General features: G+C 49.8%; 5 protein-coding genes across 5 annotated transcripts; all 5 read left to right on the plus strand.

Annotated features, from left to right (window-relative positions):
- Positions 1-2,355: 2,355 nt before the first annotated feature.
- CH63R_10992 (Carboxylic ester hydrolase) lies at positions 2,356-4,124 on the plus strand (the record flags this gene model as incomplete). Its single annotated transcript, XM_018305966.1, has 3 exons — positions 2,356-2,925; positions 2,975-3,727; positions 3,804-4,124. The coding sequence occupies 3 exons, from the start codon at positions 2,356-2,358 to the stop codon at positions 4,122-4,124; spliced, it is 1,644 nt and encodes a 547-aa protein (XP_018155390.1).
- A 535-nt stretch (positions 4,125-4,659) lies between these two features.
- Positions 4,660-5,754, plus strand: CH63R_10993 (Serine threonine protein kinase; the record flags this gene model as incomplete). The annotated part of the gene is made up of 1 exon (XM_018305967.1): positions 4,660-5,754. The coding sequence occupies one exon, from the start codon at positions 4,660-4,662 to the stop codon at positions 5,752-5,754; it is 1,095 nt and encodes a 364-aa protein (XP_018155391.1).
- Positions 5,755-6,140: 386 nt separating this feature from the next.
- Positions 6,141-7,566, plus strand: CH63R_10994 (C6 finger domain-containing protein; the record flags this gene model as incomplete). Its single annotated transcript, XM_018305968.1, has 2 exons — positions 6,141-6,275; positions 6,334-7,566. The coding sequence occupies 2 exons, from the start codon at positions 6,141-6,143 to the stop codon at positions 7,564-7,566; spliced, it is 1,368 nt and encodes a 455-aa protein (XP_018155392.1).
- A 1,315-nt stretch (positions 7,567-8,881) lies between these two features.
- CH63R_10995 (Dimethylaniline monooxygenase) lies at positions 8,882-11,157 on the plus strand (the record flags this gene model as incomplete). Its single annotated transcript, XM_018305969.1, has 6 exons — positions 8,882-9,097; positions 9,199-9,705; positions 9,776-10,019; positions 10,074-10,454; positions 10,513-10,935; positions 10,997-11,157. 6 exons carry the CDS (start codon positions 8,882-8,884, stop codon positions 11,155-11,157), a joined length of 1,932 nt encoding a protein of 643 aa, XP_018155393.1.
- Positions 11,158-12,107: 950 nt separating this feature from the next.
- On the plus strand, positions 12,108-13,116 carry CH63R_10996 (NmrA family protein; the record flags this gene model as incomplete). Its single annotated transcript, XM_018305970.1, has 2 exons — positions 12,108-12,371; positions 12,436-13,116. The coding sequence occupies 2 exons, from the start codon at positions 12,108-12,110 to the stop codon at positions 13,114-13,116; spliced, it is 945 nt and encodes a 314-aa protein (XP_018155394.1).
- Positions 13,117-13,337: the final 221 nt, after the last annotated feature.

Here is a 13,337-nt window from a genome sequence, read left to right on the forward strand (position 1 = left end):
GTGATTGTACATGAATCGGCACTTTTGTCATGGATTCGGAGAACAGCTCCACTTCCAACGGAGCGGGAACCTTCCCGCGGCTTGTTCCACCCTAGCTCTCGATCTTCGAAACCAGTCTCAGAGAGAGGGAGGTAGGTAACCTTGGTCACTCGCTGCCGGTGTAACCCACTCGATGCTACCGTGTCCAGAGATAAGCTTGGACTATCACCATCTTCGTCGGCGGCGCCGACGGAAGGTCTTTCGAATGATGGCTAATCCACATGCAAATCACTCCAAATTGGGTTCCCCGTTGTTGTCCCAAGACACCTTGGAGGCAAACTTAGAATAGGACTGTTGAAGCTTGCCGTTTGGGGTGTTACTGGTCGTTGCTCCATTGACTCGCTCACTGGCCAAGGCACCGCCAAGACTCGTGTGTGGCTATGCCAAAGTCTCAAGGTTTGCCAAACATGAGTGGTTTGATGCCAAGAGTGTCACCGCTGCAACTGTCGGCGTTAGTCTCGGGTAAGGCGAACGTTGGCTGCTTGGAATGGTATTTGCTCGCGTGATCAACAGTATTTCTGTGCCAAGTTGCGCTTGGCATTGCATCCTTCTGATACGTGCGATGTTTACAGGTACAAACAGCTTTGACTTTGCCCACACTTGATTTCAAGGCATGCTATTCCTGGTATCAATGGCGCGATAAATTATCCGCAGATTGAGACCATTCACAGGCTGTGAATATAGCGGAAGATGTATCCACATTTGCTTAGCAGAGCAAATATAGCTTAAATCGGCATCATAGCACCCCCCCTACAGGTAGATATTATGTTGGGTAATTAAGCATCTCCATCCTTTTCATCGGGTACACCTTGTTGAAGCCCATTACCCTTGATTTAGGCCTAGCTCTTAAAGTTTTACGTTATGACTTAGATTACATCTTCTACTTACGCCTTAACCATTCCGCGATAGTATAATGACATACACTAGTTAGCACAGCCCTCTTGGCAGTCATTCTGGTCTGGCAGTTATGGCAACGGCCTCTAATCTTGCAAGGTTGAGTCGCAGGGTGTAAGATTACAAGAAACAACATTATGGCGGTCGGCAATATACGGCAGAGGGGTGATCGATCGAAAAGTAAGTGTGTGTATAGAGTACTAGATGAATAGAACGACCCAGATGTGTAAGAGGAGACAGGTCATGGACTCCAATATTGCGTGGAGGGTTGCGTGGTATCTGGGAGTGTCATCCATTGGAATGGTGACAAGTGGGATGGGCTGCTTGATGCCTGAGCTATGGAGCACAGCACAGCAGAGATACTATGCTGCCCAGCTGCTTGGCTCGAGAACCCAGCAGTTTTATTCCCCTAAAGGATTTGCACAGTATGGAGGAATCAATTACTAAGTACAATATGAAACAGCCATAGCAAATTGTTAGTAACTTCATAACTTGGAAATAATACCTGTAGTCTCTGATGCTCCTGAGTACCCTTTCCAGCTAGAGCGAAGGTGACGTTGCCTGGCTGTAAACTTGGGTGCTTGTAGCAACTCAACTCTTCTGTCTAATTTTAATTCGATAAATATCATAAGTGCATTTGATAAAAGGCAATGAGTGATGTTCGATTCTATACGAGGTTAACTTAGTTAACCGTGAGACAGTAATGATGCTTCCGACATTTACACACTCGCCCAGCCATTTACCCCTTCAACCCCCAAGTTTTATGCCAACGGTGAATCAAGTCAAAACTCTCAAAGTAATCACTGAGTAGTTCGATTCCAACAGCCAGTCATAGCATAGCGTAGGGTGTAACTGTTGCTCCCACCGACTGTGACAAAATGTGGTCAACCATTAATTAGCTGTGGACCAATGCTTTTTGCTGACAATAAGAAAATTAGCTAATTCTCTTTTAAGCACAGAGCTAACGCGAACCAACGCTTGAACTCCAACTAAAATGGAAGCTTTCATTTTTATTGCTTGGTTTGGCTATTTATCATCTACAAGTCAGTGCATGACAACATCTGAAGTAGTTCACAATGCCCTTGTTTATGCTCCATAACCACATGGGCCCCTTGTCTGAAACAGAAGTGCCCGTATTCAACATGGATTTTATCAAGCCTCTGATTGGTTGTTTAGAATCGACGGCAAAAGAATGTGCAGGGATCCTAAGGTCTGCGGGTAGCTCGGTGTGATCGGGAAGGCCAGGGCAGCATGAAACAATTGATAAGTGAAGATGCTGATCTCAAGTGAAGCTGCTATTTACATCATCTCGAAATCCATCTTATACGCTCTAGTAGAATCCCACAATCGCGAAGCTACAGACTACCAGGGTAGGCTAGAGCAGCAGAATCCGAATCTGTTCACGCTCTACATATCGTAACAATGGCAGGTGGACTCGCTCGGCTGTCACCGGCGTTTTCCAACGGACCCGGCTTACAGAAGCCGTTGGACCCGCTGAACCCTGTGGCGGATGCCATCGACACTATCCTCACTCCCAACCCTTGCGTTGCGGAGACATTTCCAAGCCTTTCGCTGCTGGGCGCAGAATTCCTTTCCATAGAAGCCTCTTTGTTCACAAACTACAGCGGTTGGATCCCCGCAGGATGGAGATTTTCGCAACCATCAGTCAACATGCACGACGTGTCTTTTTGTAACATCACAGTGTCCTATACCCATCCCGGCCACGGCGATGTCGTCAACGTCGAAACATGGCTTCCAACTGACGAATGGAATGGAAGACTCCAGGCGGTGGGAGGTGGCGGATGGCGCGCCGGCCGGTTCATACTGAGCTACGCTGGCATGGCCGGTGCCATAGCGGATGGGTATGCCACGGTGACTACCGATGCAGGACTTGGAAATGCTGTAGGGCCGATGCCGTGGGCATTGATCAGCCCCGGTAACTCCAACCTGTATGCGCTTCAAGACCTTGGCTCGCAAACGCTGAATGACGAGGTTCGAAACAGATCCTCCAGGGCCTTGCGGACGTTGCTGACAATACCAGGCAATCATAGCAAAGCACCTGATCAAAAGTTATTACGGCCGAGAACCATCCTATTCGTATTGGAATGGCTGTTCCCAAGGGGGCCGGCAAGGTACAACGCTTGCCCAACGATATCCGACTGCATACGACGGCATCATCGCGGCGGCGCCAGCAGTAAACTGGGCAGGAGTATTCATCAGTACCATGTGGCCCAAAGTGTACATGGATGTCACTGGGCAGTACCCTCAGGCATGTGAGTTGCAAGAGCTCACGGCGCTTGCTGTGTCTACTTGTGATGGCCTTGACGGTGTCGAAGACGGCATCATAGCCGACACAAGCGGCTGCAAGAGGATATTCGATCCCTTCACGTATGTTGGGTCAAGATTCTATTGCCCGTCTACAGGAAGGTCCATCAACCTCACTCTTGCAGCAGCAGCTGTCGCCAACGCGATGTGGACAGGTCCCGTGACGGCCGAAAACGAGACTACCTACTTGCATGGTTTGGAGATGGGCACAGATCTTACCAAAGGTGCTCCAACGAGCTGCGATGAGAATGGAGAGTGCACTGGTGTACCCAATTCTGCCGTCAAGCTTCTGATGGGGTATTTCATCGACAAAGAGCCCGACTTGAGCACCACCAAAATCTCTTTCAAGGGGCTAGAGCGCGCATTTCGTTCGTTCAAACAGCAGTTCGATTCCTTCCTGGCCTCAGACGACCCGGACCTGACATTATTTCGGGATAGTGGAGGCAAGATGATCACATTCCATGGCCTTGTAAGTTCACAGTGGCTAACATGCCCCATTGCCAAATTGGCAACATAACTCGAACTGATTGACTGATATCGCAAAGGCCGACCCTACCATTCCCACAAATATCTCGCTTGATTACTACGAGCAAGTTTTGGCACTTCAAACACACGCGCAAGAGTTTTACAGATATTTCTTGGTTCCCGGATTAGGACACTGCTGGGGTGGTCGCGGCGGCCAACCGGTGGCCTTGTTCGATCAGCTTCGATCCTGGGTTGAGAACGGAACGGCGCCAGAAAGCTCGCCAGTGACTATCACGAGGCCGGATAACACACCAGAGCGTCAAATACTGTGCCCTTATCCGAAGAAGGCGGTCTTTCGTGGCGATATATTGCAGAGCCTGTCAGGTTGGTCGTGTGTTTGATGCGCTGGAGGAATGGGAATCTCACTTGCGACTGGAGGTTTAGTCTTGTGTTGTTAGTAGTTTTGAACCCATATGTAATGGCATAAGAAGCATACTGAGGGGCTTGTGTGCAGTCCGTCGCCATCTTTGCTTTATTCCAGTGTAGAGCGCATCGTCAATAGAAAGGAAGAAACGAATGCGTTGCAATTTTCCGAGACCTCCCCCCCTGATACAAAGATCATGTACACAGTGGGGCAAACATTGAGGCACGCCCAGTTGACCGTCTCATTGGTTCTACTTCTGCACACAAGCCACCAACATTCTCCCATTCCCAACGCCTTTCTTGACCGTTAGGACACCCCTCCCACCCCTACACTAGCCATTCACCACCAGCATCTCCATCATTTTGATCGCATGGCCAAATCTTGGTACATGACAGCAAGAAATGATCGATCCGGAATTCAGATACTTTGCTCCAGGCGGTGCCCTCACACCAGGAGGGCCTAGCACTTGGCACATTCTCGATTGGGACCAGAGGCGGGTAATCGCCGTCACCATGGATGAAGAGCAGGATAACGAAGACCTAGCCATCGAAAACCTCAAGAAGCATATCGATAAACTCCCAACCGATGCGTACGCGATACACATCTCTCCGGACGGAAGCCTGATCTCCGTCTCCAACAATCCCGAAGACGACGAAACCACCAGCGTGTACTATCCGCCTTTGGAGAAGCTTCAGCCGCCAGAGCATATCCAAACTGTTATTCGCTCGGACTTGAAAGAAATTGATCGAATTTCTCCCAACGTCGATCTCGTGTCGTATCAGGCACACCCCAACGCTGGCGGTGAAAAGAAAGTTATCTTCAAATACTACTTTCTTGTACAGTTCCTGCATAGACTGTGGCATGAAATGAACTTGTGGATGCGCCTCCCTAAGCATCCAAACATAGTCCCGTTCGACAGGCTCGTGCTGGACGAACTGAACGGTCACGTTGTTGGGTTCACAAGCGTCTACATCCCCGGCGGCACGATTGAGGACAACCGATCACGCGTCTTTAAGCTCGAGTGGCTTAAGCAGTTGACTCACGTCGTGGACGACCTGAACCTTAAGCACGGCATCATGCATCAGGATATCGCTCCACGGAATCTTCTCGTTGATCCGTCCACAGACAACATTCTGGTGTTTGATTTCAACTACTCGGGTCGCATTGGAGGTATTGGGCACATCAGCGAGCGAGACGATGTCAAGGGTGTCATATTCACCATATACGAGATCATCACACTTGATAAACACTTCAGGGAGGTGCCTTACGACCAGCAAGACCCCACTGAAATCCAAGCGTTAGCCGCATGGCACAAACACCCAGACGTGCACCTCGATCACCACGTCTCGGAATATCGATCAGTACTGAATCACTGGGTGAAGGGGAGGCAGGAGGGAGGACGTAACTCTGTGGATACAGAAGCACAGGAGCCTATCGATTGGCCGCCGCTCGGTCCACCGCCCAAAAAGGAACTCGTCGTCTCGGACGGTAACGGCAATTCAACTGTGGTAGTGGGAGCCGGCTGGTATGATATACGCCGTGACGAGCGAGAGAAGGGCAATGTTGTCCTTGATTGGCAGCGCCCACCACAAAAAACGGTCGCATAAGATAGATCTCCACTTCTGCCGATAGAGAGTCCAAAGCCGGGCAAACAGTTCTAGAAATATAATTCAGGCAATGAAGCTGCCTCTTCTTGTACAATACACATCAACCTTGCAGTGGATGACAAGACCCCCTTTAAGCCCCATCCCAAGCTTTGCCGCGTGGCGCTGCGCACTGGCAGTTACCAATTACTAAGCAGGTAACCTCGATTAATCACCAATAAAGGGCCGGCCCGCAATACTGTCATCACTACATCGTACCAACTCAATCTTTTCCCCTTGCAGCGGTACTTGGCGATAACCTTTACTGCCTTTGAGCAACTGTCTATGTATATTCCAGCATATTGAGCCAGCAAGCCATCCCTTATCTTGAAACGGTGACTCACATAGGCATGAGCGAACCGAACATGGCCGGCGCGAAGCACGGAGACCCTGGCTGCACCTGCACGACATGCCACATCGCGAAGAGAAGATCCCATAAGAAATCCCGGAACGGATGCAAGAGTTGTAAGCAGAGGAGGATAAAGGTAAGCCTTCAAGATGAACTGGGGCTGCGAATAACTCCTATCTGACGTCGACTGGAAGTGTGATGAAGTTAAGCCTCTCTGCGGACAATGTGTAAAAGCGGCCATCGCTTGCGATTTCCCGGCACTGGCCTCGAGTTCAGTTGAGCGGGAGCCGTCTGGTCCGATTAAGACTCTCGCCTTACAACCCCGAAAACGAGGTCGTCCACGCAAGGACTGGGATGCAGTGTTTAGAGGACCTAGTCCTTCCCACGGCATGCCGGGCTCGTTGGACAGTATGAGATCAACGTCAGCCGATACGGCTCTTGTAGCGGCATTGCCAGATCAGGGGATGATGGATCTCCCGTGGATATGGACGGTAGACGATCTCGAGTTGCAGCACCACTTTTTGACATCCAAGGACCTCACCTTCCAGGACTCAAAGCTCTGGCGCGAGAAAGTTCCGCGTCTGGCCTTCAGAAACCACTGCGTACTGCACCTCCTTCTCGCCGTCTCCGCCTTGCACATGGCAAAGCAGAAGCCCAGCGAGTCAGACCGATACACACAGCTTGCAGATAGCCATTACATTGTAGGCCTTCGTCAAGTCATGGAGCTTCTGCCTACCCAAAACAAGGCCTTGGCCGACGCACTCTACATATCGACAACCCTTGTTTGCGCCTACGCCTTTGCAGCGAAACCCAGCCCGGGTCATCTCCTCGTCATTGCAGACGGAGAGGAAGTGGCATGGTTTGAGCTCCTGAAGGGCGTTCGCATTGTCGTTACCAACATGGGATGGGATGCCATCTTTTCAGGGGTACTGGGGCCTCATCCCGATCCCGAAGAAAAACCGCTGCCCTCGACGGCTCCGACGACAAATAGGGCGGTTCAATGGGAGCCGCCACTGCGCAGCCTCGCAGATTTCATCTCTGTCTCCAACGATCCAGACAAACAGGTCCTCGAAGACATGGCTGAAAGCGTTATTTCGTGTTTCCGGTCAACGTTTGGCACCACTGAAGAGCCAAAGCTGACGGTAGACGGCAAGATGGAGGTTGTGATTGGATGCGTATATGCAATGAAGGACGAATTTGTTCTCTGTCTCAAAAAGAAGAGCCCTTTGGCCCTTCTCATCCTAGCATACTTCGTGGTTCCCATCAAGACACTTGAATGGGTGTGGTACATGGAGGGCTGGGCAAATCACATCCTGCACGGAGTCGCGCTCATCTTGGGACCGAGATATCGTGAATACTTGCGATGGCCAACAGAGGAAATCGAGAGATTGAACTCAGACAGAATGAACCAGACTGTCACTCCATGAAACAAAAAGCCTGCCTGTACCTACCTGTATGATGTACGTACGTAATGATGAGGCACATCAAAAGAAAAAAGTGGTTCTCGATGGTTGTTGGATCATCCTTGTACGGTAACTGCATCCATGGAATCATCATATGTCGATTTGATTAAGATCAAAAGGATAGCGTATAATCTACGAGTTTAACCAAGAAAAGAAGCGTTGTAATTTGAAAAATCCCGGCGTACAGATCATTTTGAATAGCCTCACTTTGCATAGTTCCGTTATTCCCAAGACCCGAACCTGGGAGCCCGACGTTACGAGACAATTTCCGTTGCTTCCTTGGGAATCCGGAGGAATGGAGCTATACAGGTTTCAATCAAGTCTTGCAGCCCTAAGCTGCTCGAGGCATCCTATTTCGAGTGAGTAGCCAGTCGCTACGCGAGCTGATCTCACCGAAGCCTTGAATCAGGAATGTGAGCCGAAGGAGCATCCTTGGCGCCTGGCCCCCAAGCTTAGCTGCGAACCAGCATCATGTTTGATTGGGCGACCACCCCTGGACGGTGTAAGCGTCAGCAGTGGTGCTGAGCTGCGGGATCCTCCGAATCCCAATATGGCAGCTGTTCAGCTGCAAAGTGACTGATGTTCTTCCTACACATATGCAACTTTCAGGCGTGGTTATGGATAGGCGCCAACGTATCATTCGCCCCCAGATTTAGTCAGAAACTCGATGTAAGAGATCGTGCAGAATACGGTGGTCAACATTCGACATCTTGGCCTTCCTTCAGCCCACATTAGCTTGTTATTTCCCTGCCTTTTTGAACCGTGACAGCGCTACTTATATCACTCACCACGTTTGCTGTCTTGAACCACAGCAATCCCTTTCCCATGTCGCACCCTCCCCCCTCAGTCTGTGCCACAAGATCTACCACTCTCAATATTGCCTGTCATTGATGATAAATCACCGTTTCTGCCCACCTTCTTGCCTCTTTCTCGGGACGAGACAGGACTTGGTACTCATCGGCACCGACCCCGGACTTGGATTCAAGAGCAAACGCTGGCGAACAAGAATTTGGCCGGTACCTGCTTTGTATTGCAGTTGTTTTGCAAACAGATGACGCCTTTGAGTCCTGGAACTGTGTTCATTCCCTGTGAACCCAACTCATCCTAACTTCACCTTAAACACCATTCACCAGATACCCGAGCCTCGTTACTGCCGCGGACATCTCCTGGGCCAGTAGCTCTTTTTCACCTGTTTATGAATCCGGTTCACCCCAAGCTTCGAGGAAACACTATACCGAACGGCACTGAATTCCAGAAATCACTGGAACATACAGCCAGGATGAGCCAGACTGCCAACTCTCTTAGGGACATCAGTTCGATCATGAAGCCAGTCCGAGTCGCAGTCATCGGTGCCGGAGCCTCTGGATTGGTTACCGCCAAGTACCTCAGCCAATCCAGGGAGTTCTTCGGCGTACCCAATGTTGAAGTTCGCATCTTCGAGCGCGAAGAGAGTGTCGGCGGTGTTTACAGGTACAGAGTGTACGAAGAGGCCGAGGTAGGTTTAGCTCCCCTGTTCTCAATTGTCTCATCCCCCATTGAATTCTGTCTCCCGTTGATCTGCGATGATCCATACAGATAATTGCTAAACAGAGGCAGATGGTGTCTTCCAAGTATCTCACGGCTTTTTCAGACTTCAGGGCTGCTCGAGATCTTCCTGATTTCCTGCCAATGGGAGATTACGTTCAATACCTCGAGAACTACTGCACTCAGTTCAAACTTTGGGACCTCATCCAGACTAGAACTGAGGTCCTGCGCGTGTCACGTACCTCCAGCGGTCATCGTGTCGTTTTCAGACGAATCGGCAAAGGGTCATCCGACGAAACCAAGAATGAGTTGGAAGAATCCGAGTCGTGGGAATGTGACGCTGTCGCCATATGCTCTGGACTAAACAATGTTCCTTATATCCCGCCCATAAAAGGCCTCGACGGCGTCAAGACTCTTCACTCGTCTCAAGTCAAAGAGAGAAAACAATTTGGAGTCAACACGTCGGTAATGATCCTCGGGGCGGGGGAGACAGCGATGGATCTTGCCCACTTGGCAGTGACCTCAGAGGCCCGTGAAGTGACTCTGTGTCACAAGGACGGCTTCTTCTGTGCCAAAAAGGTAAATACTTGCAGGCCAACTCGATAATACTTCTGCTGTTTTGGAACAACAGTGCTGATTCTAGCTCTAGACTGTTCCGCTGCCAGTTGTCATGAAGATGTGGAAGCCCGACCCTCGTCAGAAGCCAGTCGACACGGCGATTGCCAGCTTCCTTGACACAGCTTACCTTCCAGAGAGGCTCCAACACTCCCAGTTCATTTGGAACGTATACGACAAGACGCTTAAAAGCCTACACTTTCTTTCCGGGGGAACCAGTGCCGGTCCAGATCAGTGGGTTGGCCAGATCGAAGGCGATCGCAACAATGTGGATTCCTGTGAGTAACTACGGCAAGAAGGGGTGGTGTTAAGCCCACAACTAACTCGAGAAGTGTTTCTGGTCAAGTCAGATCGCGCGCTCCCATATCTGAACGAAGGATACCGGGCGCAGGGCATTTTCTCTCGTGTCCGAGCCTTTGTTATGAACATGGAGCTTAAGGAAACGGGCGGAAAGAAGATCTTGACTGCCCCGTGGCCTACATTGTTTTCAAGTGACGGCACGGTCACCTTCCCAGACAGCAAAAGAAAAGAGCATGCTGAGGCACTCTCCAGAGGTACTCGACCTGATTTGGTTGTCCTCGCGACGGGATACGTTCGTCGGTTCTGCTTCCTGGGCGAAGACTATCCGAAGCCGGACGAGCTGGATGTTCGTGGCATCTGGAGACGAGGCGATGTGACTGCCGGCTTCATCGGCTTTGTGCGTCCTGGTATCGGTACCGTTCATCCCGACCCATTTTAGAGCGTATCTGTTGCCCTGCTTACTATTCACAGGTGCCATACCCCCTCTTGCTGAATTACAAGCTCAACTATGGGTTTTGAACCTCCTTCGGTACAAGTATCCCCAACAAGTGCCTATGCCCCTCTCCGCTCCGGGTCAAGGCACGTGCCCCGATGCCGTCGCCCATTATGAAGTTGACTACGCTCTCAGAGCTCGAGGAGGACACGATTTCTTCAAGACCAAGCACGGTGTCGAGCAAGAATCGTATGCGTACCAGCTTGCGCTCGACATGGGTGCCGCGCCAACGATATCTTTCATGGCGCGTCAAGGCTTCAGAGCCTTTTACACCTGGGCTATGGGGTCCAACTTCAATACCAAGTTCAGGCTTGTTGGACCCTGGAAGTTGGAGGCCGGTGCTCTTTCCATCATGCGCGGAGAGCTCTTCGAGGTTGTAATGCAGACTGGCGGTGGCGTGTGTAAGTCATACCAATTACCCGAGATACAAACTGAGTTATAAACACGCTGACCTATAATTAGTCTTTGCGACATATACTCTACTCCCACTGTTTCTCTTTGGTACTCTGACTGTCGTACTTCATGTCACTGCTGGCTTCTTGCGGCTTCTTGGGATGGAACAGTGTGCCAATAACGTTCTCGGCTCAGGAAGTATCCCGCGTCGAGAAGGTGACGAGCTTTGAATCAAAATCACAGGATCGAACGCTCATCTGGGCTTCTCACACAGTCAAACGTGGTGTAATTTAAAATCTAACTTTTATAATTAGCACAGGACAGTGTATGCGGTTAGAGTCTTACTACTATGTTTGATGTAAATGCTCAAAAGCCTGTCAAACCAACCGTTTAGTGACTAGAGACCTAAATGAAACAGCTCAATTTACATCCCTTTTGTTACCTTCAATGCCTATAATACCTCCGAAAAGCACACTACCAACTAGAAACTTAGCTGATTAACATTGATGTTAGACACTGGCTGTTGTTTCTTCGCTATTGACTGGCTGGGTCATGTCTTCCTCGATTAGGTGCATGTTCTTGCGCGAACACTAAGGAGACAAAGCACTTGTTAGTAGAAGAGTTTCATTTATCCGGCTAATAATATTCGGAAAGTTCTGAAGATGGAAATGCTTCATTCCTAAGTAAGTCTTGGACAGCGGTCAGCGGTCTCTCTAATCTCTATATTGTATGAGCTCATAGCTTTGAGCTCTAAAACTATCCCATCCGGCACAAATAGACCTTACTTCTCCCGACTCCGAGAACACTCCGATGTACCCCCGAATCACTGATTCTATAGTTTCGTTGAGTTGAGTCCCCAAGCAAACTTGCTGATGACGAAGCCCCCCTGCCCGTGGCAAAAATGAGGTCCATTCTCACCCGGTGGGATAACAACAGCTGCTTAGCCACGAAACTGCTTCGCAATGGGACTTGGTAAGCAGGCTTAATAATGTAGTCAAGTCCACAATTAAATCAGGAATACTCTGCAGATCGATCTGTATTGTGAAGTTTTACTGTGACGTATCCCATTGACTGCCGCTTGACTCGTCGTGTGCGGTTCTTCCTATTAAACTCCTACCCAAGACCGTGCAAGACATGTATTCTGCTGGAGAACAGACTGATTCTTTAGTGTTTTGTAGACATGTCTTCTCACAAAGTTGGCATTTTTCCTGCCTCTGGAGGCATTGGTGGCGGCACCGTCAAGCATATCCTACCACGCCTCCCCCCAACGGACCTTGTCTTGATTGCTCGTAGCCCCGAGAGGCTTGCCCCTGCCAAAGCCCTTGGCGCTGAAGTTCGTCAGACAAGCTACGATGACGATGCTGCTCTCAAAAATGCCTTTGACGGTATCGATACTCTATTCCTGATTTCTTATGCCTCTGTCGAGCATCAGTACAGAACTAAGGTAGCATTTCAACCATTCAGAGCTGGTAGCTGGCGCAATAGTAAGCTGACAAAACCTTGAAAAGCGACACATTGTTGCTATCAACGCTGCCATACAGAGCGGTGTAAAATACATCTTTTACGGATCCTTGGGATTCGCTGGACCCCCGGAGAGCACACAGAGTGTAGCGCATGTTATGCAGGCACACCTCGACACCGAGAATTATCTAGAGGAATGTCGACAGAACCACCCTGGCTTTGGCTACACGGTAATCCGGGAAGGACTTTACAGCGAATCTTATCCTCTGTACACTTCATTCTACAACCCTAAACAGCCACGAAGCGAGATCAGGATCCCCCACGACGGTTCAGGCGCCGGCGTTGCTTGGGTAAAGAGAGAAGAGCTTGGAGAAGGCACGGCTGAACTCATCTCCCGTTTCGTGAAGCAGCCAAAGGAGTTTGCTTGGCGCAATCAGACGGTTCTCCTCTCCGGGGAAAAAACGCTGACCCTGGCGGAAACGGTCCAGATTCTCGGAGAGATCGCAGATTCTCCTGTCCAAATCACGCAAGTCTCCGACGACGAGTTTGCGACTCAGTCCGAGAACCCACCTACCTTCACTTATCATGGTGTTGATCTTTCAAAGCCGTGGGCAACAGCTTTTGAAGCATTCAGGAGGGGTGAAGCTTCATGTGTGTCGCCTCTTTTGAAAGAACTGCTTGGCAGGGAGCCTGAAGACTTCAAGACAACGGTGGAAAACTCTTTGTAAATCAAGTAGAATTGTTACATGAGACAGTTTTACGCAGAGGTGTTCATAATACTGTTCTGCTATCTCGGAGCAATATAGATGGTTAGAAAATGATGAGGATTTGAAAAACCTCATTACGTTGACAGAACGGCAGCTTCTGTGTCACGTCTTTTTCCACTCAAAACGGTCTACTACCCAGTCAAGAATAGTTTTCTGTTTCTTGGCAATTGCTGCTCATACTA

This window comes from Colletotrichum higginsianum (assembly GCF_001672515.1).
Source record: "Colletotrichum higginsianum IMI 349063 chromosome 7 map unlocalized unitig_7, whole genome shotgun sequence".
Lineage (NCBI taxonomy): Eukaryota > Fungi > Ascomycota > Sordariomycetes > Glomerellales > Glomerellaceae > Colletotrichum > Colletotrichum higginsianum.